Source organism: Pseudophryne corroboree, chromosome 2 (genome assembly GCF_028390025.1).
Source record: "Pseudophryne corroboree isolate aPseCor3 chromosome 2, aPseCor3.hap2, whole genome shotgun sequence".
In the NCBI taxonomy this organism is placed as follows: Eukaryota; Metazoa; Chordata; class Amphibia; order Anura; family Myobatrachidae; genus Pseudophryne; species Pseudophryne corroboree.
Genome location: NC_086445.1, coordinates 239,898,943 through 239,924,555, shown reverse-complemented (window position 1 = coordinate 239,924,555; position 25,613 = coordinate 239,898,943). Strand labels below are relative to the sequence as shown.

Genomic DNA, 25,613 nt, shown 5'->3' with positions numbered 1-25,613 from the left:
TGCGCTAGAAATTAAGCCATAGTGGTGGCCTCTGGGTCAGATAAAATTGAATTGTTGTTCTTACCTATCAAATGCCTATCTCTGAGTCTATGGGGGACACGGAAAACCAAGAATATAGCGGAGGAAGAAGAGTCTGGTAACCAAAGTTAACATTTGAAGCCAGAAGCGTCATCCTCCCCTATACCCCACCCTCTGCCTACAGCAACCCCTGTAGAAAGGATTATACTGGGGGCAAAACTGGAATAAGATCGAGAGAGTGTATACATGTACCTTCAAGGAAGAGAGAAAGTCTCAGGTCCAGTCTCCTCTTGAAAGAAGGACAAGATCCAGGATATACGAAAGACAACCAGATCCAAACGACGCAAGAAGTAACACTCAAACTAGGCCAACCGCACTCCAAAATAGACCTTGGCGGAAGCCGGCTTTCTGGAGCAAAGCGTGGTTAGGGACACAAAATTACAAAACCTTTGGCCTTTAAAACGGCTGTCTCCATAGCCACCCCGTCAACTCCAGATGGTCGAGATCCGGATGCCGAAAAGGGCCCTGAGACAGGAGAGGCAGATCCCGAGAGACTGAAGAAAAGTGTATCAAGAGCAGGGTGGCCAGTCTGAGGCGACCCAGATGACTCACGAAAGCATAGAGATTGGAGTAAATAGGGAAAGTAGCGGGAACGCCCATGGGAATGAAGCGCATCCAGGACTAGGGTGCATGGATCTCTGTTGCGGAAGCAGCAAAGCTGAAGTTTGTGGTTGTGCCAGGAAGCCATCACGTAAATTTCTGGATGACCCACCGGTAGACAAACAACTTGGAAGCTGTCGGGGTGAAGACACCACCCCACCTGTGTGAATTTCCTGCCGACTGAGGAAGTCTGCTCCCAAGTTCTGAATTCTCTGGATGTACACTGGTGGGAGCTGGAAGAAAGCTCTCTGCCCACCACAGAATCTGGTGTAACTCCCTCATGGCACCCAGACTTCGGGGTGCCTCCGTTGTCAAGGAGCCAGGCTGGATCTGCGCCAGTTGATGAGCCACCTACGAGTCTGTAGAACTTCCATGGACAGCTGCAGAAGATACTGCAGGGTACCCTACGTCTGAGCCAGAATCTGAGGTTCATCCAGGTACGGAATGATTTGGATCCCCCGAAGCCAAAGGTCTGCTGCCATCATAGACATGACCTTCGTGAAAACATGAGAAGCCGTTGAAAGACCAAAAAAGTCACGTCCAAAATTGGAAATCGTCAGACTGAACCGCAAACCCGAGGAACTTCTGGTTGTATTCCTGAATGACAATATGTAAAAGAGCATTCTGGATATCCAGGGATGCCATGAAATGTCCAGGAGCAGAGACTCTACTCAAGGGAGTAACCCATGGGCCTAGGATACCCAGGCTGAGGCAAGGACTGGGCGTAAAGCCTCTCCTGAGTTGGTGAAAACAAACATCAGAATATTTCTGAATTTGCCTGTCTGTAGCATCCTTGAGAGAAGCCATGTTAGGCATAAGCAGATTTTGCCAGTCTCGCAATCTGTATATCCACAGGAGGCAGGGATTCACACTTGGCCCTTTCAGATAAGGGGTGGGGAGAAAAGGTGAAAATAGACTGAGACCAGAAAGCTTTTAGTTGGACGAGTCCAAGCTTCTGCGAGGGAGTCCTCCACCTCAGCAGAAGATGAAAAGGAAACAATCTTTCTTCTTACGTTTGAAGAAAGCTGCTTCCTGCGGCGGGGCAACCTTGGAATACTTGATTAGCAATATGGATTAAACCTCTGTAATAAAAGCATCCACATTTACAGGTTATAATTGGTCATCTCACTGCATACAGGAAAACTCTAGGTCCGAGCCCTGGGGAAACTCTTCTTTTAGTCCTGAAGAAATTTCAGAGTCCAAATAATACCCAGACTGTAGCAGGGTTAGAACTGCCATGTCTGGAGGGTCGCTGTTTGGCTGATGGATCCAACATCTGTTGAAGGAAGTTGGAAACCTGGACTAGGCCTTGAACGAACTGACAACCCCTGAGCTCAAGTGGATTGCATGGGAGGTGGAGGAATAGCACTGAAATGGAATGTGTGCTAGTAGTAAGGCCCCATAGAAGGCAGGAGCCAATAAGAAACAATAGGATTTTAATTACCTACCGGTAAATTCTTTTCCCGTAGTCCGCAGAGGATGATGGAGTCCACATTAGTACCATAGGGTATAGACGGGTCCACTAGGAGCCATAGGCACTTTAAGAGCTTAATAGTGTGGGATGGCTCCTCCCTCTATGCCCCTCCTACCAGATTCAGTCTAGAAACTGTGCTCGAGGAGACGGACAACTTTGAGAGAAGGATAAAAGACAGATAGTGGCGAGATTCTCACCAGCTCATACAAACAAGGCAAACCAAGCTAACTAGCCTGAAAACTCAGCAACAGCTGAAAACATTACTGAACAAAGTAATAATGCAGTACTTAACTAAGAACAAAGCAGTACTGCACCAAGTAACCACTGCAGGATAACGAGGCGCTGGGCGGGCGCCCAGCACCCTCTACGGACTACGAGAAAAGGATTTACCAGTAGTTAAAATCCTATTTTGTCTTGCGTCCTAGAGGATGCTGGGATCCACATTAGTACCATGTGGATGTACCAAAGCTCCCAGAACGGGAGGGAGAGCGCGGAGGTTCCTGCAGAACTGATTGACCAAACTTAAGGTCCTCAGAAGCCAAAGTATCGAAATTGTAGAACCTAACAAACGTGTTCGACCAAGACCAAGTAGCCGCTCGGCAAAGCAGAGACACACTGGGCAGCCGCCCAGGAAGAACCCACAATACGATTTTGGACTCAGCAATCCTGCCGTAGAATATGCATGCTGAATAGTGAACCTGATCCAGCGAGAAATCTTCTGCTTAGAAGCGGGACACCCAATTTTCTTGGGATCATACAGGACAAACAGAGTCCGATTTTCTCTGACGAGCTGTCCTCTTCACATAGATCCGCAAATCCCTCACAACATCCAAGGACTTTGATGTAATTGAGGAGTCAGTAGTCAAGTGTCCACTCCCGGAATGAAGATTGCCAACAGTGCCACGGCGTGCTTCCTGCCCAGAGGACGATTCTTGTCACCTCTGACATCGCAGCTCTGCTCTTCGTTCCGCCCTGCCGGTTTATGTAGGCCACCGTCGTGACATTGCCCGACTGCACTTGAATTGCCTGATCTTGCAGAAGGTGTGCTGCTTGTAGAAGACCGTTGTACACGGCTCTTAGTTCCAGGATGTTTATTGGAAGAAGGGATACCTGACTTGACCACCTTCCTTGGAAGGTTTCTCCTTGGGTGACTGCGCCACAACCTCGGAGACTTGCATCCGTGGTTAGAAGGATCCAGTTCTGAACTCCGAACCTGTGGCCCTCCAGAAAGTGAGGCAGTTGCAGCCACCAGAGGAGTGAAATCCTTGCTTTCGGCGACAGACGTATCCTCTGGTGCATGTGCAGGTGAAATCGTTACATAGTTAATGAGGTTGAAAAGAGGCAAAATGCCCATCGGTTCAACCTGTAATCTGTCTTAAACCGAGTTCATTATAATGTCCCAACTGAAATAATGTTTTATGTTTAGTTATGAACTGTAAATCATGTTCCTCCCAGATTAAAAAGGTCAATATTTTAAATGCTAACACCTTGGATATCTTTTTCAGTCAGAAATGTATCCAATCCGTTTTTAAATGCATAGTGTCCGCCATTACCACCTTCACTGGTAGGGAATTCCAGATCCTTATTGCCCTAACCGTGAAGAACCCTTTCCTACGTAGCGTATGGAATTTTCTCTCCTCAAGCCTCAGCGAGTGACCTCGCGTCTTACACAGAGGGGGCAATTCTGAGTTGATCGCAGCAGCAAGTTTGTTAGCAATTGGGCAAAACCATGTGCACTGCAGGGGGGGGGGCAGATATAACATTTACAGAGAGAGTTAGATTTGGGTGGGTTATTTTGTTTCTGTGCAGGGTAAATACTGTCTGCTTTATTTTTACACTGCAATCTAGATTCCAGTTTGAACACACCCCTCCCAAATCTAACTCTCTGCACGTTATATCTGCCCCTCCTGCAGTGCACATGGTTTAGCCCAACTGCTAACAAAATTGCTGCTGCGATCAACTAAGAATTAGGCCCAGAGTTCTTTTAATAAACAATTCCTCTGATAACTCTTTGTAATTTCCCTTTATATATTTGAAGATAATGTCTCCTCTTAGATGCCTCTTTTCTAGTGTATACATATTCAACCTAGTGAGCCTTTCCTCATACTCCAGTCCCTCTAGCCCTTTAATTAATTTAGTAGCACTCCTTTGAATCCTTTCAAGTTTACAGATATATTTTTTATAATGTGGTGCCCAAAATTGAACAAAATTTTCCAGGTGCGGACGTACCAACGATTTGTACAGCGGCAGGATTACACTCTCTTCCCTTATCTCAATTCTCCGTTTTATGCACGCTAGCACCTTACTTGCCTTCTTTGCTGTACTTTGACATTGTGTACGGTTGTTTAGTCTATTATCAATGAGTACCCCCAAATCTTTTTCCAATACTGTTACCCCTAGATTTTCCCCATTTAATATAAGTGCATAACTTAGCATTTTTCTATATTGAATCCCATTTTCCATTTAGAAGCCCAAATTTAAAGTTTGGATAAGTCGTTCCGTAGAGACTCCACATCTACTTCCGAATTGCCTTACACAATTTTGTATCATCTGCAAAGATTGACACTGTGCTTTCCAGGCCTATTTCCAGGTCGTTGATAAATATGTTGAACAGTAGTGGCCCAAGTACGGACCCTTGTGGTATTCCGCTGACTACTGGTGCCCAGCTGGAGGACATCCCATTGACCACTACTCGCTGTACCCTGTTATCCAGCCAATTACTTATCCATGTACAAATAGTTTTTCCTAGGCCAAGCTCCTTTAATTTGTTGATCAGTCTCCTGTGAGGCACTGTATCGAAGGCTTTTGCAAAATCTAAGTATACCACATCAACTGCTTTTCCTTGGTCAAGATTGTCGCTCACTTCCTCATAGAAGCTAAGTTAGTTTGACATGATCTGTCCCTTACAAACCAATGCTGGTTATTGCTAATAAACTTAGCGGCATGCAGATACTCCTGTATGCTATCCCTTAAAATTCCCTACAATAATTTCCCCACTATAGATGTCAAAGTAACTGGTCTGTAATTTCCCGGATGATTTTTAGATCCCTTTTTAAATAATGGCACTACCTCAGCTATACGTCAATCCATAGGTACCATGCCTGATCTAATAAAACTATTGAAAATCAAGTATAGGGGTCTTGCTAGTTGTGACCTAAGCTCCATAAGAACCCTCAGGTGAAGTCCATCAGGTCCAGGTGATTTATTAAACTTAATGTTGCTTAGTCTCTCCCGGACTACCTCATCACTTAAACAAGTATCTAGCCAGGAATCCTTGCTTTCACTAGCGTTATGCTCTACTCCCACCGTCACTTCTTCTCTGGTGAACACCGATGAAAAAAATTTGTTCAGTATTTCCGCTTTTGTTTCGTCATCATTTATCAATGCTCCAAATTCATCTTTTATTGGACCTACTTTCTCCTTTCTTAACCTTTTACTGTTTATGTATTTAAAAAACTTCTTAGGATTGGTTTTGCTCTCTATAGCGATTTGCTTTCCATTTTCAATTTTAGCTGCTCTTATTGCTTTTTTGCACTTTTTATTGCATTCCTTGTAGTACTGAAATGACTCCTCCGTTCCATTAGATTTAAATGCTTTGAAAGCACTCTTCTTATTATTCATTACTTCCTTGACCTTCTTATTAAGCCACATCGGTTTGAGCTTGGTACTCCTGCGTTTGCTGCCCATGGGAATGAATTTATCAATATTGCTATTTAACAACCCTTTTAACGCATCCCACATTTCCGTAGTGTTCTTGCCATGAAACAAATCTTCCCAGTCAATGTCGTTAAGTACACCTCTCAGCATACTGAAGTTAGCCTTCCTAAGGTTAAATAATTTGGTTGATCCCTTGTAGTGATGTTTCTTGAAACTGATGTCGAATGTGATCATATAGTGATCACTGTTACCCAAGGTCTCCCCACTTTCATGCTTGATACAATGTCCACATTATTAGTAATTACTAGATCCAGAGTAGTTTTATATCTAGTTGGATCCTTGACAAATTGAGACAAATAGTAATCATTTAAAGTATTTAAAAACCTATTGCCCCTAACTTTAACACATGAATCATTACTCCAGTTTATATCAGGATAATTAAAATCCCCAATCACTAGGATGTTTCCCAATCCCGCAGCAAGAGTTGTTCTTCCTCATGTATGCTAATATCCAGCTGTTTGTAGTACGTACCTATGACTAGTTTTTTTTTACATCAATACCCCCACTTGGGATTTCAACCCATAGTGACTCCCCATTATCTCCAGTCCCAAAGTAAATAACCTCCTTTAAGTACGGTTTAAGAGATGGTTTAACATAAAGACACACACCTCAACGTCTTTTGTTAGCCCTGTCCCTTCTGAAAAGAGAAGATCCCGACCACTTGTCTAGGAGATCCAGTTGGAATGACCGAGCATGAAATCTTCCGTACTGTAGAGCCTCGTAGGAGGCAACCATCTTCCCCAGAAGGCGAATGCACTGATGAACCGATACCCGGGCAGGCTTCAAGACATCCCGGACCATCGATTGTATCACCAACGCTTTCTCCACCGGCAGAAACACCTTCTGCATTTCCGTGTCGAGGATCATCCCCAGGAAAGACAATCTCTTTGTCAGCTCCTAATGTGACTTTGGAAGGTTCAGGATCCAACCACGTACCCTGAGCAGATGAATCGTGAGAGCAATGGACTGTAACAACGTCTACCTGGAGGATGCCTTTATCAGCAGATCGTCCATTTATGGAATCATGTTCACTCCCTGTCTGCGGAGGAGAACCATCATCTCTGCCATCACCTTGGTGAACACCCTCGGTACCGTGGAGAGACCGAAAAGGCAGTGTTTGGAACTGATAGTGACTGTCTAACAGTGCAAATCTGAGATAAGCCAGGTGAGGCGGCCAAATCGGAATGTGGAGGTACGCATCCTTGATATCCAGGGATACCATAAACTTTCCCTTCTCCAGACCTGAGATCACTGCTCTCAGATACTCCACTTTGAATTTGAACACCTTCAGATAAGGGATTAACGATTTCAAGTTCAAAATCGGTCTGACCGACCCATCTGGTTTCGGTACCACGAAAAAGGTTTGAACAGTAACCAATGTGTTGCAGATGAGGTGGAACTTGAACAATGACCTTTGACTTTTCCAATTTTTGGATGGCTTCCTGTAGAATAGCCCTTTCCGTCAGTAAAGCTGGCAAGACTGATTTGAAGAATCGGGGAGACGGGAGTTCTTGAAACTCCAGCCTGTTCCCCTGGGACACAATATCCTGTATCCAGGCCGGACGACACCCAGACGTGGCTGAAACGTCCGAGTCTCGCACCCACCAGCCTGTTCTCCAGGCTGTGTGGTCCAACATCATACTGAGGATTTTGAGGAACCAGAAGCAGGCTTCTGGTCCTGGGAACCTGTAGGTGCAGGCTTTTTGGATTTCGCCCAACCACATATAAAGGTAGTAGGGGGCTTGGACTTCTTTGTCTTTGCGGTCCGAAAGGACTGCAATGGTGATGAAGAAAAGGGCTTCTTCGTAGAAGGAGCAGCTGAGGGGAAAAAAGGTCGACTTACCCGCAGTTGCCGTGTAAATCCATGCATCCAACGCTTCCCCGAATAGAGCCCAACCTGTGAAGGGTAGGTTCTCCACACTTCTCCTGGATTCCGCGTCTGCAGACCATTGGCGTAGCCAGAGTCCCCTGCGTGCTGAGACAGACATGGAAGATATCCTTGCATTCAGAGTACCCAGGTCCTTCATGGATTCCACCATGAAACCCGCCAAATCCTGTATGTTACGTAAAAACAGTTCAATGTCATTTCTATCCATCGTATCTAAACCCTCTAGTAATGTGCCTGACCACTTTACTATGGCTTTAGAAATCCATGCACAGGCAATAGTGGGCCTTAACGCCACTCCTGAAGCAGTGTATATGGAATTGAGCGTAGTGTCAATCTTACGATCAGCCAGTTCTTTTAACGCGGTAGATCTAGGGACAGGTAAAACCACCTTTTTTGACAGTCTGGAGACAGATGCGTCAACTATGGGTGGGGTTTCCCATTTTTTTCTATCCTCAGGGAAGGGAAAAGCAACCAGAACCCTTTTAGGGATCTGGAATTTTTTCTCCGGGGTTTCCCAGGACTTTTCAAATAATGCGCAGGGAAAGTTAGCGAGGCTTTCTTATTTTCTGTGAAGTAAGCCTCCTCAACCTGCTCAGGTGGTGTGTCAGTAATGTGTAACACATCCTTAATGGCCTCAATCATGAGCTGCACCCCTTTTGCAAGGGATGCCGCCCCTCTCAGCACATCCCCATCACGGTCCGCCGTGTCAGATTCGGTATCCGTGTCGGTTTGCATAATCTGGGCAAGTGCACGTTTCTTTGGGTAAATGCCAGGGGGCTTAGAAGTAATAGGGACAGAACCTGACCAAACTTCCATCGATTTCTTTAAAACCTGAGTTTCAGCCTTGGTATGGGCTACCCTAGTAGAAATCTGAGATATCATTCCCTTAATGGAAGCCAGCCATTGGGGCTCAGATTCAGGAGTTTGAAACATGGTATTACTATTATTATGGAATGGATTTCTCTGGAGAAGATACTTCCTCTGCAGCATAAGACACAGAAGGGCAGATTTACTAAGCTCAGTGAAGTGATAAAGTAGAAGGTGATAAAGGAGCAGCCAGCCAATCAGATCCTAACTGCCATGTTACAGGCTGGGTTTGAAAAATGACAGTTAGGAGCTGACAGGCTGGTGCGTTATCACCTTCCACTTATCACTTCACCAGGCTTAATAAATCTGCCCCAGAGTCCCTGGACATGGCTATGTGAGAAACTCGCATACACCCACACAGGAAAATGACAGACACAGTTTCCCCAAAGTACCTTTAAAGGAACAGAGTTTGGAGCCAGCACACACAGGGCTATATCAGTTATAAATTAAATACTTGGAGCCGACTGTGCATCCTTAATAGACTACACAGTAAATTATTGCCTCCCCCCCTTCTACAACCCCCTGGTACCGCACAGGATAGCTGGAGTCGTGTGGAGGGACAGCGTTCCCTGTCAGCGTCTCAGTCTACAGATCTGCAGGGAGAAAATGGTGCTGGTGAGCTGCTGGGTCCGCTATAAGAAGCTCCGCCCCCGGAACAAATGGCGCATCTTCCCGCACTTTGAAATCTTTATACTGGCCGGAGGTATGGTGCTAGCAGCGTTACCGATGTCCCTGATACCCTAAACTGGCCACACAGGCTATGTGCGCTGGCTCAGGGCGCCCCTCCTAGTGCCGCACTGTGTACCGCTGAGCCTCCGGAGCGCAGTACTGCGCTCCCACCCAGGTGCCGCCATCACACTCACCACCGGAATCTTCTGGCTCTGTTAAGGGGTGGCGGCATGCTGCGGGAGTAAGCGGTCGCCTCGGGCGGCTAACGATCATCACCCTCAGGAGCTCAGTGTCCTGTCAGCGTAGAAAATGGCTATTAATCTCTCTGGGTTGGACACTACTCCCCCCCCTTGGTCCCACGAAGCAGAGAGGCTGTTGCCAGCAGCCTCCCTGTGCCTAAACACTCTTAGAAAAAAATAAAACCAAAGAAGCTCTAGGAGCTTCCCTAGCTGTGACCGGTTCCTCCGGGCACATTTTCTAAACTGAGTCTGGTAGGAGGGGCATAGAAGGAGGAGCCAGCCCACACTATTAAACTCTTACAGTGCCAGTGGCTCCTAGTGGACCCGTCTATACCCCATGGTACTAATGTGGACCCCAGCATCCTCTACGACGTAAGAGAAATAATGTTTCCAATAATGGAGGACCCTGATGTCCTTCCAGGTCTCAGGCTCATTGACCGCCTCTTATGTCTGGGATCTCCCTTCTCAGGGTTACACCTTTCGCTTAGTAACTAGCAACCAAGGTAATAACAGAGCTGAGGTGGCGTCATATGACACACCTTGGCCTAGGTCATCCCACGTATCAATTTTGGAGCTAGCTAATCAATTGTTAACTTCTAGTTCTGGACACTGATAAGTTGCCATTCATACATAAGGAACATAAAGTCCTATATTAGAGCGCCTAGCTACCCTGCATCTATTCTGGTGGAGCATCCAGAGATAACCTACACCAGGGGTGGGGAACCTTTTTTCTACCGAGGGGCCATTTGGATATTTATAAAATCCTTCGGCCGCCATACAAAAATTCTCAACTTAAAAAATTACCCTGCCCCCCAGTAGGTCTGCCCCTTAGAGGTACTGTGTGTGCGCGCGCAAACAGAAATGGGTGTGGCCAGTTAAAATGGGACGTGATCCACATATGCCCCCAATAGTGCAGTGCCAGATCCACAAATGCCCCCACAGTGCCAAGTATACAAATGCCCCTCACCGTGCCAAGTATACAAATGCCCCTCACCGTGCCAGGTATACAAATGCCCCTCACCGTGCCAGGTATACAGATGCCCCTCACCGTGCCAGGTATACAAATGCCCCCCCCCCCCCCCCCACAGTGCCAGGTATACAAATCCCCCCCCCCCACAGTGCCAGGTATACAAATGCCCCCACAGTGCCAGGTATACAAATGCCCCCACAGTGCCAGGTATACAAATGCCCCCACAGTGCCAGGTATACAGATGCCCCCCCACAGTGCCAGGTATACAAATGCCGCCGCCCCCCCCCACAGTGCCAGGTATACAAATGCCCCCACAGTGCCAGGTATACAGATGCCCCCCACGGTGCCAGGTATACAGAGCCCCCCCCCCCCTCCCCCCAGTGCCAGGTATACAAATGCACCCACAGTGCCAGGTATACAGATGCCCCCCACAGTGCCAGGTATACAAATGCCGCCCCCCCCACAGTGCCAGGTATACAAAGCCGCCCCCCCCCCCCACAGTGCCAGGTATACAGATGCCCCCCACAGTGCCAGGTATACAGATGCCCCCCACAGTGCCAGGTATACAGATGCCCCCCACAGTGCCAGGTATACAAATCCCCCCTCCCCCCCCCACAGTGCCAGGTATACAAATGCCCCCACAGTGCCAGGTATACAAATGCCGCCCCCCCCCCCCCCCACAGTGCCAGGTATACAAAGCCCCCCCCCCCCACAGTGCCAGGTATACAAAGCCCCCCCCCCCCCCCCCTACGGTGCCAGGTATACAAATGCCCCCACAGTGCCAGGTATACAGATGCCCCCCACAGTGCCAGGTATACAGATGCCCCCCACAGTGCCAGGTATACAAATGCCCCCCACAGTGCCAGGTATACAAATGCCCCCCACAGTGCCAGGTATACAAATGCCCCCCACAGTGCCAGGTATACAAATGCCCCCCACAGTGCCAGGTATACAAATGCCCCCCACAGTGCCAGGTATACAAATGCCCCCCACAGTGCCAGATATACATATGCCCCCCACAGTGCCAGATATACAAATGCCCTCCACAGTGCCAGATATACAAATGCCCCCCACAGTGCCAGATATACAAATGCCCCCCACAGTGCCAGGTATACAGATGCCCCCCACAGTGCCAGGTATACAGATGTCCCCACAGTGCCATGTATACAGATGTCCCCACAGTGCCAGGTATACAAATGCCCCCCACAGTGCCAGGTATACAGATGCCCCCCACAGTGCCAGGTATACAGATGCCCCCACAGTGCCAGGTATACAGATGCCCCCCACAGTGCCAGGTATACAAATGCCCCCCACAGTGCCAGATATACAAATGCCCCCCACAGTGCCAGGTATACAGATGCCCCCCACAGTGCCAGGTATACAGATGCCCCCCACAGTGCCAGGTATACAGATGCCCCCCACAGTGCCAGGTATACAGATGTCCCCACAGTGCCATGTATACAGATGTCCCCACAGTGCCAGGTATACAGATGCCCACCCACAGTGCCAGGTATACAGATGCCCTCCCACAGTGCCAGGTATACAGATGCCCTCCCACAGTGCCAGGTATACAGATGTCCCCCCACAGTGCCAGGTATACAGATGTCCCCCCACAGTGCCAGTGCGGACCGGCAGCTGCGGCTCCTGATTGGCTGCGGGTCCGCAAGCTCTGATTGGCTCACGGACCGGCGGCTGGTTTGAAGTCCTACACGCCGCCGCCACCCGACACAGCCGCGCTCTCCTCCCAGTCCTGACAGCTGAGACACGCTGCCGCCGGACTGAGCGGTGGCGTGTCTCGCTGACAGAAGCGGGTGGGCCGGAGCAAACGGCTTTGCGGGCCTTTATACAGCCCGCGGGCCGGAGGTTCCCCACCCCTGACCTACACAAACACTGGAAGAACATTAAAAAACTTCAGAGACATATGGCCTTTTTGGAAATTGAACCTAAGACCTCAATGCTGTGATGCAGTAATGCTAATCTCTACACCAACAGTGATCCCCATTATCTCTAAGCAGTGACAGAACTACCACGATTGCAGGGGAGTGTAGCAGCTATGAGATAAACAAAATGACTAAAGCAACTTCGAAAGTAATACACAGACTCTCATAATTCGCAAAACAATATAAAAAGGAAGGAGTACAGCATTTCAATCACGCACCAGCCACTAGAGCATCTGTAAATCTACATACTATCTCCTTCCTGGATAGTCTATTTTATGCTTTGAGAACTCACCGTGTACCGCGCTGAAACACTCTGCTCTTCTTCTCTGCCATTTCTCTTTGCCGAAGGATCTCCAAATCTTTCAGGTCTGTCACTCTTTCTGCAGAGGAACGTGCCGCACCAGTTGCGGCCAAATGTTCGGCATTCTGGAGGGAAAGGTTGTGTTAAATTTTCCATTGGGGTACACACAAAAAAAAAAGGTGTATACCACCAATACTTGAACTAAATATAACATAACAAATTAACAGAAGTGGGATTTTTGTATTTGCAAATCCTATGACCTTCTTGGAGATACCCAGCAGGGACTGTAAGATAAAAAAAGGTTACCCTTTGGTTTACAGTATGTCAGCGGCTGTGATGTTATGGTTGATGTATGTGTGTGTGTGTGTGTGTGTGTGTGTGTGTGTGTGTGTGTGTGTGTATACACATGATAGATAGACAGATAGACAGATAGATAGATATAGATAGGATAGATAGATGAAAAACTTTTGTGATTTGCATTACTCACTAAAGATAGTCTCGAGTGCCGACCTCCAGACCAGAATAAGGAGGAGAATTATGGTTGACTTACCATAGTTAAATCTTTTTCTGCGAGGTACACTGGGTTCCACAGGGAAACATCGGGTGTAGAGTTGGATCTTGAGGCACCAACTGGCTAAAGCTTTGACTGTTCCCAGGATGCATTGCATGGTCTCCTCTATAACCCCGCCTCCGGGCACTGGAGCTAAGTTTCGTTAACCAGTCCAATGCAGAAGCAGGTAAGAGAAGGCAGATGTTAGTCACATAGAACCACGTTCTCACGACAGGAGAAGGGACCATCGGCTAATGCCCTATAAACCCAAAGAAACTAAGTGTGTCAGGGTGGGCGCCCTGTGGAACCCAGTGTACCTCGCAGAAAGAGATTTAACCATGGTAAGTCTACCATAAATCGCCTTTACTGCAGCGGGGTACACCGTGTTCCACAGGGAAACATCGAGGATGTTCTAAAGCAGTTCCTCATGGGAGGGGACGCACCGTAGCGGGTACAAGAACCCGGCGTCCAAAGGAAGCATCAAAGGCATAGAACCTTATGAACGTGTTCACTGTAGCCTCCTTGCACAACTGTTCAGCACGCGCTACGGCGGGCCACCTAAGAAGGTCCAACAGACCGAGTAGAATGGGCTTTAATAGTAGCAGGAGCCGGAAGACCAGACTGTGCATACAGTTGTGCAATCACCATTCTAATCCATCTGGCCAAGGTATGCTTATTCGCAGGCCAGCCACGTTTGTGAAAACCAAAAAAGTACAAAAAGGGTATCTGACCTCCTGAGAGAGGCAGTCCTCTCCACGTAAATACAGAGAGCCCGTAACACATCCAAAGACAGCTCTTTGGAGGACAAACCAGAAGAGATAAAGGGGGTCAATCCGACCCGATCGCTCGCTGCAGTTTATCGCAGCGCTCGAGTCGGAACTGCGCATGCGCCGGCGCTGCAGTGCGCCGGCCGGATGGCCGAAGGCCGCCGTTTCCTAGCGATGGCCTCTGCCTGATTGACAGACAGAGGCAGTCGCTGGGCGGGAGGGGGCAGCACGGCGGCATTTGGCCACCGTTTTGGGGGTGCAGTGGCCGGAATGTGCGGGGGGCGGTTCACAGCTGCTGCGTGACATCACACGCAGCCTATGCGACTAGAGGCAGCGAAGAGGTTCTCCCGGCCAGCCGCAGGAGCTGCGCTGGCCGGGAGATACTCCTCAAATGCAAAAGCATTGCCACTGTGCGATGCTTTTGCACTTCTGCAGGGGTGGCCGGCACTGACATGCGGGGCGTCCTAGCCCTGTGCTGGGCGTCCCCCTGCATGTCTGTGTGCCTGATCGTAGCTGAATGACCCCCAAAAGCCGGAACCACAATCTCTTGGTTAAGATGGAAAGACGACACCACCTTAGGTAGAGAACCCGGACGAGTTCTAAGAACTGCCTGGTCACGGTGAAAAATTAGAAAGGGTGGACGACAGGACAAAGCGCCTAAATCAGACACCCTCCTAGCAGAGGCAATAGCCAGCAGAAACATGACCTTAAGCGCAAGCCATTTAAGGTCCACTGACCCAAGAGGTTCAAATGGAGACTCTTGCAGAGCAGCCAGGACAACAGACAGATCCCATGGAGCCACAGGTGGAACATAGGGAGGCTGAATCCGTAAAGCACCCTGAGTTAAAGTATGAACATCAGGAATAGATGCAATTTCCTCTGAAACCACACAGACAAGGCAGAAAAAATAGTATTTTAATACCTACCGTTAAATCCTTTTCTCTTAGTCCGTAGAGGATGCTGGGGTCACATCAAGAACCATGGGGTATAGACGGGATCCACAGGAGACATGGGCACTTGAAGACTTTCAAAGGGGTGTGAACTGGCTCTTCCCTCTATGCCCCTCCCCCAGACTCCAGTTATAGGAACTGTGCCCAGGAAGACGGACATTTCGAGGAAAAGGTTTTATTGTTAAACTAAGGTGAGATACATACCAGCTCACACCTCAAACACGCCGTACAACATGGCATTTAACACAACGCAAGTCAACGGCATGAACATCATCAGTAACAGGCTGACTATAAACGTAACACAACATGTGTGTAACCACAACTAATAACTGCAGATACAGTACGCACTGGGACGGGCGCCCAGCATCCTCTACGGACTAAGAGAAAAGGATTTACCGGTAGGTATTAAAATCCTATTTTCTCATACGTCCTAGAGGATGCTGGGGTCACATCAAGAACCATGGGGTTATACCAAAGCTCTAGAACGGGCGGGAGAGTGCGGATGACTCTGCAGCACCAATTGACCAAACATGAGGTCCTCATTAGCCAGGGTATCAAACTTGTAGAACTTCGCAAAGGTGTTTGAACCCGACCAAGTAGCAGCTTGGCAAAGCTGTAATGCCGAGACCCCTCGGGCAGCCGCCCAGGAAGAGCCCACCTTTTTGGTAGAATGGGCCTTCACCTATTTCGGTAACGACAATCCAGCCGTAGAATGAGCCTGCTGAATCGTATGACAGATCCAGCGCGCAATAGTCTGCTTGGAAGCAGAAGCCCTAATTTTATTGTGAGCATACAGGACAAACAGAGCCTCTCTTTTCCTAAACTGAGCGGTTCTGGCGACATACATTTTCAAAGCTCTTACTACATCGAGAAACTTCGATTCCAGCAAGGCGTCAGTAGCCACTGGCACCACAATAGGTTGGTTCAAGTGGGACGACGAAACCACTTTCGGCAGAAACTGCTGACGAGTCCTCAATTCTGCTCTATCTTCATTGAAGATCAAATAAGGGGTCTTGTGAGACAAGGCCGCGAATTCAGACACCCGCCTTGCGGATGCCAAGGCCAACAGCATGACCACTTTCAAAGTAAGAAATTTTAACTACCTTCTGCAAAAGTTCAAACCAATGAGATTGAAGGAATTGCAACACCACGTTAAGATCCCATGGTGCCACAGGGGGCACAAAGGGAGGTTGGATGTGCAACACGCCTTTCACGAAGGTTTGAACTTCTGGAAGGTAGGCCTATTGTTTTTGGAAGAAAACCGATAAGGCTGAAATTTGAACTTTAATTGAGCCCAACTTTAGGCCCGCATCCACACCGGCTTGTAGAAAATGGAGAACATGTCCTAAGTGAAATTCTTCCGTAGGAGCATTCCTGGACTCACACCAAGACACGTATTTTCTCCAAATACGGTGGTAATGTTTAGACGTTACTCCCTTCCTGGCCTGAATAAGAGTGGGGATAACTTCCTCGGGAATACCCTTCCGGGCTAGGATCCGGCATTCAACCTCCAAGCCGTCAAACGAAGTCGCGCTAAGTCTTGGAACACGCTGCTGTAACAGATCCTCCCTCAGAGGAAGAGGCCAGGGATCTCTACGAATTCCAGAAGATCCGGATACCAAGCCCTTCTTGGCCAGTCTGGAACAATGAGGATCGCTCGAACCTTTGTTCTTCTTATGATCTTTATCACTTTTGGAATGAGTGGAAGTGGAGGAAACACGTACACCTACTGAAATACCCACGGTGTCACTAGGGCATCCACTGCTATTGCTTGAGGGTCTCTTGACCTGGAACAATATCTCTGAAGTTTCTTGTTGAGGCGAGACGCCATCATGTCTATTTGAGGAATTCCCCAAAGACTTGTCACTTCTGCAAAGACCTTTTGATGAAGACCCCACTCTCTTGGATGGAGATCGTGTCTGCTGAGGAAGTCTGCTTCCCAGTTGTCCACTCCTGGAATGAAGATCGCTGACAGAGCGCTTGTATGCTTTTCCACCCAACGGAGCACCTTTGTGGCCTCTGCCATTGCCGCTCTGCTCTTTGTTCCGCCCTGGCGGTTTATGTACGCTACTGCTGTTATGTTGTCCGACTGAATCAATACGGGCCGATTGCGAAGATGTTCCGCTTGCAGAAGGCCGTTGTGAATGGCCTTTAACTCCAGAACGTTTATGTGTAGACACATTTCCTGGCTTGACCATCTTCCCTGGAAGCTTTCCCCTGCGTGACTGCGCCCCAGCCTCGGAGACTCGCATCCGTGGTCACTAAGATCCAGTCCTGGATCACGAACCTGCGTCCCTCTAGGAGGTGAGGGCTGTGCAGCCACCACAGGAGTGAGATTCTGGTCCTGGAAGACAGGGTTATCCTTCGGTGCATGTGCAAATGGGACCCGGACCAGTTGTCCAACAGGTCCCACTGAAACACTCTGGCATGGAATCTGCCAAACTGAATGGCCTCGTAGGCCACCACCATCTTTCCCAGCAACCGAGTGGATTGATGGATCGATACTCTTGCTGGTTTCAGCAATTGTTTGACCAGGTTCTGAATTTCCAGAGCCTTTTCCACTGGAAGAAAGACTCTCTGTAATTCTGTGTCCAGAATCATTCCCATAAACGACAGCCGTCTCGTCGGAACCAACTGTGATTTTGGCAAGTTTAGGAGCCAACCATGTTGCTGCAGAATTGTCAGGGAGAGCGTAATGTTCTGCATCAATTGGCCCCTGGATCTCGCCTTTATCAGGAGATCGTCCAAGTACGGGATAATCGTGACTCCTTGTTTGCGTAGGAGAACCATCATTTCGGCCATTACTTTGGTGAAAACCCTCGGAGCCGTGGACAGACCAAACGGCAACGTCTGAAATTGGTAATGACAATCCGGAACTGCAAACCTCAGGTAAGCCTGATGTGGGGGATAAATGGGAACATGCAAGTAGGCATCCTTTATGTCTACCGACACCATAAAATCCTCCTCCTATAGACTGGAGATCACTGCCCAGAGAGATTCCATCTTGAATTTGAAATTTTTTAGGTAGAAATTGAGGGATTTGAGGTTCAGGATTGGTCTGACTGAGCCGTCTGGCTTCGGGACCACGAACAGGCTCGAATAAAAGCCTTCTCTCTGTTGCGACGGGGGAACCCTGACAATGACTTGATTGCGACACAATTTTTGTATTGCGGCGCATACCACCTCCCTGTCTGGAAGTGAAGCTGGTAAGGCTGATTTGAAAAATCGGTGTGGGGGGACGTCTTGAAACTCCAATTTGTACCCTTGGGACACTATTTCGAAAACCCATGGGTCCAGGGCCGAACGAGCCCAGAACTGACTGAAGAGCCTGAGACGTGCCCCCACTGGTGCGGACTCCCGCAGAGGAGTCCCAGCGTCATGCGGTGGACTTGGCAGAAGCCGGGGAGGACTTCTGCTCCTGGGAACCACCACGGCCGGTGATCATTTACCTTTTCCCTTTCCTCTCGTAGCAAAGAAGGAAGACCCTCGGCCCCTTCTGTATTTATTGGGCCGAAAGGACTGCATCCGATAGTGGTGTGCTTTCTTTTGTGGTGCAGGCACATAAGGTAAAAATAATGACTTACCCGCGGTAGCCGTAGATACCAAATTAGCGAGGCCGTCACCAAACAACACACCACCCTTATACGGTAGAGACTCCATAGTCAGCGTCAGCATTCCATTGATGAATCCACAATGCTCTCCTAGCTGAGACTGTCATGGCATTGGCTCGTGATCCCAAGAGGCCAATATCTCTCACAGCTTCCTTTAGGTAGACTGCAGCGTCCCTGATATGACCTAGTGTCAAAATAATGCTATCCCTATCTAGGGTATCCATTTCAGATGACAAGTTATCTGCCCATTTTTCGATAGCACTACTCACCCACGCAGATGCAATGGCTGGTCTGAGTAGCGTACCCGTGGTGACATAAATGGATTTCAATGTATTTTTCTGCCGACGATCCGCAGGATCCTTTAGGGCTGCCGTGTCAGGGGACGGGAGAGTTAACTTTTTGGACAGCCGTGACAGAGCTTTGTCCACAATGGTGGGCTGACTCCCATTTTTCCCTATCCCCAGAGGGAAACGGATACGCCATTACAATCCTTTTGGGAATCTGAAACTTTTTGTCAGGACTTTCCCAAACCTTTTCACAAAGCGTGTTCAGTTCATGAGAGGGAGGAAACGTTACCACAGGTTTCTTTCCTTTAAACTTACAGACCCTAGTATCAGGAACTGTAGGGTCCTCAGTGATATGTAATACATCTTTTATAGCCACAATCATGTACTGAATGCTCTTTGCCAGTTTCGGATCTAATCTGGCATCACTATATAGTCGACACTTGAGTCAGTGTCCGTGTTGGTATCCGCGTCTGTCAGCTGGGCAAATTAACGTTTTTGTGACCCCGAGGGGGTCTGTACTTGAAACAACACATCCTCTACGGATTTCTTCCAAGCCTGGTTCTGAGACTCAGATTTATCCAATCTTTTATTTATCAGAGCCACATTTGCATTCAAAGCACTCAAAACATTCACCCAATCAGGTGTCGGCGGTGCCGACAGGGTCACTCCCACAGCCGTTAGTGTGCGCCTCAGACATGCCGACACACGTGTACCCACCATACGTAGATACACTGGGCCTATAGGGGACAGACCCACAGTAAAGCCTGTCAGAGAGACACAGAGGGAGATATTGCCAGCTCACACCCCAGCGCACAAACCCAGTCTGAACACTACAGAAAATGTCCCAGACCTGCAGTGCTTTTATAATTTACATACAATGCACCAAAATCACTGTGCCCCCCACGGTTTTGCACCGTTACTTGTACAGCAGTGTGAGGAAGGACCAGCGTCTCTGCAGCCTGTGTAGAGAAATTGGCGCCGGGCTGTGTGCTAAGCTCCGCCCCCATAATGGCGCGCTTCAGACCCGCTCTTTTTTAAACTTTTTTTATACTGGCGGGGGTCCGGACAGTGCCCAGGCCAGGCACTATGTCCGCTCTTGCCAGTCAGTAGTGCCTCTGAGTGTGGGAGCATGGCGCGCAGCGCGGCCACTGTGCGGTACCTCAAAGCCGTCACTGAAGTCTTCTGATCTACTCACCTGTCTTCTGACTTCTGGCTCTGCAAGGGGGGTGACGGTGGGCTCTGGGAAAGAGCATCTAGGCGTACCTAGCGATCAGACCCTCAGGAGCTAATGGTGTCCTGTAGCCAAAGAAGCAGAGCCTTTAAACTCACAGAAGTAGGTCTGACTTCTCTCCCCTAAGTCCCACGAAGCAGGGAAACTGTTGCCAGCAGTGCTCTCTGAAAATAGAAAACCTAAAAGTCTTTTCAGAGAAACTCAGTAGAGCTCCTCAGTGTGCATTCAGTCTGCCTGGGCACAAAAATTAAACTGGAGTCTGGAGGAGGGGCAGAGAGGGAGGAGCCAGTTCACATCCCATGGTTCTTGATGTGACCCCAGCATCCCCTAGGACGTATGAGAAATTAACCTTGAGGGAGGTCAGACGAAGGCCCAAGTCCAGGCCGTGTTGCAGAAAAGCAAAAACTCTGGGAGTTCTGATTTAGCATGCGTCATAATTCTTAGCAGCACACCAGGTGAAATAAGAATTCCAAACCTTATAATAAATCCGTGCAGAAGCTGGTTTGCGGGCCTTCAGCATAGTTTGGATAACCGCCTCGGAGAATCCTTTGGCCTTCAGGAGTGATGCCTCAAGAGCCACGTCGTCAAAGCCAGTCTGGCCAGGTCAGGGTAGACACAAGGGCCCTGAACGAGTAGGTCTGGGCGTTGAGGAAGTAGAAGAGGACTCTCTATCGATAGACCCTGCAGGTCTGAGAACCAATACAGTCTGCGCCATGCTGGAGCGACTAGAAGTAGTATTCCTACTTCTTCCTTGAACTTCCGTAGTACCCTGGGCAGGAGAGACACTTGAGGGAACACGTAGGGCAGCCGAAAGTTCCATGGAATTATCAGAGCGTCCACGAACGCTGCTTGAGGATCCCTTGTTCTTGATCCGTAGACCTGAACTTTGTGACTGTGTCGAGACGCCATCAGGTCTACATCTGGTAGGCCCCACTTGTCCACTAGGAGTTGAAAGACTTCTTGATGAAGACTCCACTCTCTGGCGTCTCTGTACGTCCTCACGACTGAGGATATCCGCTTCCCAGTTGAGGACTCCCGGAAGGAACACTGCCGATATTGCTGTCAGATGGCGTTCCGCCCATTGAAGGATTTTTGACACTTCCAACATTGCCATACGGCTTCGAGTGCCACCTTGATGATTTATGTAAGCCACCGTGGTGGCGTTGTCTAATTGTACTTGAACAGACCTGTTCTGGATCAGAGGCAGGTCAAGAGTCAAAGCATTGAACACTGCCCGCAATTCCAGAATGTTTATCGGGAGGAGAGATTCCTCCTTGGTCCACCGAGCATGGAGAGAGTGTTGCTCTAGCATCGTGCCCCAACCCCACAGACTGGCGTCCGTAGTCAGTCGGACCCAGTTGGGAATCCAGAAGGGACGGCTCCTACTCAACTGTTGGTCCTGTAGCCATCAGCCCACTGACAGACGAACCTCCAAAGTCAATGAAATCATCTGAGACCTGATCCGATGAGGCAGACCGTCCCACTTGGAAAGAATCAACCGATGTAGAGGGCGGGAATGAAATGGAGTATACACTACCATGTCGAAAGCAGACACCATGAGGCCCAGTACTTGCATCGACACCCTTGGGTGAGAGAGGAAGTATCTGATCCTATCCTGAAGTCTTTGACTGTGTGTGTCCAGCCGTGCCCCCAGATGCACCATGTTCCGAGCAGGAACCAATGAGGACTTCTTCCAGTTGATAAGCCACCTGTGGGCTTTCAGGAATTGGACCGTGATGTCAGATTACGGAGGAGAACATCTTTGGAAATCGCCAGGATTAGCGAGTCGTTCAGATACGGCAGGATCCTGATTCCCCGACGATAGAGAAGGGTCATGATCTTGGTGAAGATCCGAAGGGCAGGGGCCAGTCCAAACGGCAGAGCCTGGAATTGATAATGTAGGTTGCCAATAGCAAACCGCAGATACTGCTGATGCGATATGGCAATAGGTATATGCATGTAAGCATCCTGAATGTCCAGGGATACCATATAGTCTACGGGTTCCATGGCCAGTACAAATCGAGCGCACCGTTTCCATAAGGAACTTGGACACTCTCACAAATTTATTCAGTGATTTGAGGTTGAATATAGGCCGGAAAGACCCATTGGGTTTCAGGACTAGAAACAGGGTCAAATAGTATCCCCTGCCTCTCTAGGATAGAGGTACCAGCACTACCACTCCTGTATCCAAGAGGGATCGCACAACCAGGTGTACAGCTTGCGCTTGCAACGGTTCTGAAGGGGTTACAGTTGTGCAGAACTGGCGAGGGGGACGTCTCCTGAAAGAGACTTTGTACCCGTGAGAGACAACTTCTCGCACCCAGGCGTCTGAAGTGGTCTTTAACCAGAGCTGGGCGAATTGAAGTAGTCAGCCTCCCACCCTGGGATCCCCCAGGCGGAGGCCCGCCCCGTCATGCAGCTGGCTTGTCTTGTTTGGAAGCAGGCTGACGGACAGCCCAGGATTGTTTAGGTTTGGGCTTGGTGGATCTGTAAGTACGAGCCTGTCTCGGGTACGCCTGACCTTTTGCCTTCCCTGGAGGCCGAAAGGAACGGAAAGTGGTGCTCTTTGCCTTCGGTGCAGAAGGATTAGTATTCGGGAGAAATGTAGTCTTAGCAGCCGCTAAGTCAGTCACAATCTTATTAAGATCTTCTCCAAACTGGAGGTACTCCCTTTTAAGGAAGACATACTAAGTCTTCTTGGAGTCCAGATCCACCTTCCATGACCTCAACCACAGAATATGGCGTGCCAAGATTGACGTAGTCGACGCCTCAGCCGCCATTACACCTGCCTCGGAGGACGCCTCCTGAATATAATGGGAGGCTGTGGCAACATGAGACATATATTGTCTGTCAGTATCAGATATATCCAGAGGTAGCTCTTCATCAATAGACTGAACCCACGCTTCTATACCTTTTGCAGCCCAAGAGGCTGCTATAGTGAGTCTATGTACCGCACCTGTAAGGGAGTAAATAGACTTCAGGCATCCCTCCACACATTAATCTGTCGGTTCCTTCAATGAAGTGACAGTGGTGACAGGTAGAGTAGATGACACCACAAGCCGGGAGACATGGGCATCCACCGGAGGTGAATTTTCCCACTTGTAACATAACATAGCAGGGAGAGGATAACGAGCTAGCATCTTTTTAGATAAGGAGAATTTCTTTCCTGGAGAAGACCAGGGATCCTGACGTATATCAACTAAGTGCTCAGAATGTGGCAATACTACCTTAGTTACCTTCTGACGTTTAAATTTATCAGGTTTCTTAGACGAAGTAGTGGTCAATTTGCAGAATCAGCTTAATATCCTCCACTAGGTCTGGGACATCAACCTGAGCTGTAGATTCCTCGTCAGAAGCAACTGTATCTGTGTCTGACGGATCAGTATACTCCCCATCCTCATCAGAAGCAACATCTGAAATATTAGTGGATTGCGAAGAGGAAGCAGCCCGCTTAGACAACCTCTTGGCCCCAGAGGGACGCGTGGTAGGTTTTTGACTAACCAAAGATTGATTCAATTGTTGAATCTGGAGAGATAGCGTATCCATCCAGGGCAGATTAACCACAGGGACAACATTAGGCACAGGAGGTCCCATAGGGGGGCGTAAGGCGTGTGACTAGTGCATTAAGCACAGCTGAAAAAGCCGCCCACGGTTATTCCTGATTGGCTACCACAACAGTGGGCTGACTAGGAGATGTACCACACCCAGTACAGAGACCATCAGTTAAAACTTCCCCTTCAGGCAAATCCTTGGTGCAAACACTGCATGATGCAGGAGCGTCCGCGAATTGCCTGCCCTTTGTTGCAGACATTATAAAGAATGCAGCCGCAGAGCGTAACAGTACAATATAGCCAGATACATACAATACCTGCAAATAACCCCCTGATTTAAGCGACATTAAATACAGGACACAAACAGAGAATTAAATCGCTATGAGGTGACTGAAATACACAGTAAAACACAACAAACAGTATATACTGCATAGCACTATATATGAGACCCTGACGCACCTAGCCCCCCAAAGTACAGAATACGGTGATAGCAATAGGTGGGATACACTGAAAGTGAAATCCACACAGCAGATGCAGCACACCCAGTCACAGTGACAATGCAGAAATGATTTCAGACAAACAATAAAACTGCACTGGACTAGTAAAAAATAAGATTTTAGACCTACCGGTAAATCTTTTTCTCGTAGTCCGTAGAGGATGCTGGGACTCCGTAAGGACCATGGGGATAGACGGGCTCTGCAGGAGACATGGGCACTTTAAGAAAGACTTTGGATCTGGGTGTGCACTGGCTCCTCCCTCTATGCCCCTCCTCCAGACCTAACTGTGCCCAGAGGAGACGGACAGTACGAGGAAAGGATTTTTGTTAATCCAAAGGCAAGATTCATACCAGCCACACCGTATAACTTGTGATATACTAACCAGTTAACAGTATGAAAACATAGCATCAGTCCAAGACCGATGAAAACTATAACATAACCCTTATGTAAGCAAAACTATATACAAGTCTTACAGAAGAAGTCCGCACTTGGGACGGGCGCCCAGCATCCTCTACGGACTATGAGAAAAAGATTTACCGGTAGGTCTAAAATATAACTTTCTCTAACGTCCTAGAGGATGCTGGGACTCCGTAAGGACCATGAGGATTATACCAAAGCTCCCAAACGGGCGGGAGAGTGCGGATGATTTTGCAGCACCGATTGAGCAAACAGGAGGTCCTCCTCAGCCAGGGTATCAAACTTATAGAACTTTGTAAAGGTGTTTGACCCCGACCAAGTAGCAGCTCGGCACAGCTGTAGTGCCGAGACCCCTCGGGCAGCCGCCCAAGATGAGCCCACCTTCCTAGTGGAATGGGCCTTAACCGATTTTGGTAACGGCAATCCTGCCGTAGAATGCGCCTGCTGAATCGTGTTACAGATCCAGCGAGCAATAGTCTGCTTTGAAACAAGGCCGCCAACCTTGTTGGCTGCATACAGGACAAACAGTGCTTCTGTTTTTCTGATCCTAGCCGTTCTGGCCACGTCAATTTTCAAAGCCCTGACCACATCAAGGGACTCGGAATCCTCCAAGTCACGTGTAGCCACAGGCACGACAATAGGTTGGTTCATATGAAAGGATGAGACCACCTTAGGTAGGAATTGAGGATGGGTCCGCAATTCCGCTCTATCCATATGGAAAACCAGATAGGGGCTTTTATGTGATAAAGCCACTAATTCCGAAACTCACCTAGCCGAAGCCAAGGCTAACAACATGACCACTTTCCAAGTGAGATATTTCAACTCCACTGTTCTAAGTGGTTCAAACCAATGTGACTTAAGGAAACTTAACACCACGTTAAGGTCCCAAGGCGCCACCGGAGGTACAAAAGGAGGCTGAATATGCAGTACTCCCTTCACAAAAGTCTATACTTCAGGTAATGAGGCCAATTCCTTTTGAAAGAAAATGGATAAGGCCGAAATCTGAACT

At 48.6% G+C, this 25,613-nt stretch overlaps 1 protein-coding gene across 2 annotated transcripts in view; it reads right to left on the bottom strand.

Moving 5' to 3' along the window:
- Nucleotides 1–25,613, bottom strand: part of TIMELESS (timeless circadian regulator) — a 419,423-nt gene that overhangs the window by 283,180 nt on the left and 110,630 nt on the right. For both annotated transcript variants that reach the window (XM_063952567.1, XM_063952568.1), the window contains one exon: nt 12,735–12,868. In XM_063952567.1, the coding sequence (XP_063808637.1) occupies nt 12,735–12,868 (134 nt within the window). The remainder of the gene's footprint in view (nt 1–12,734; nt 12,869–25,613) is intronic.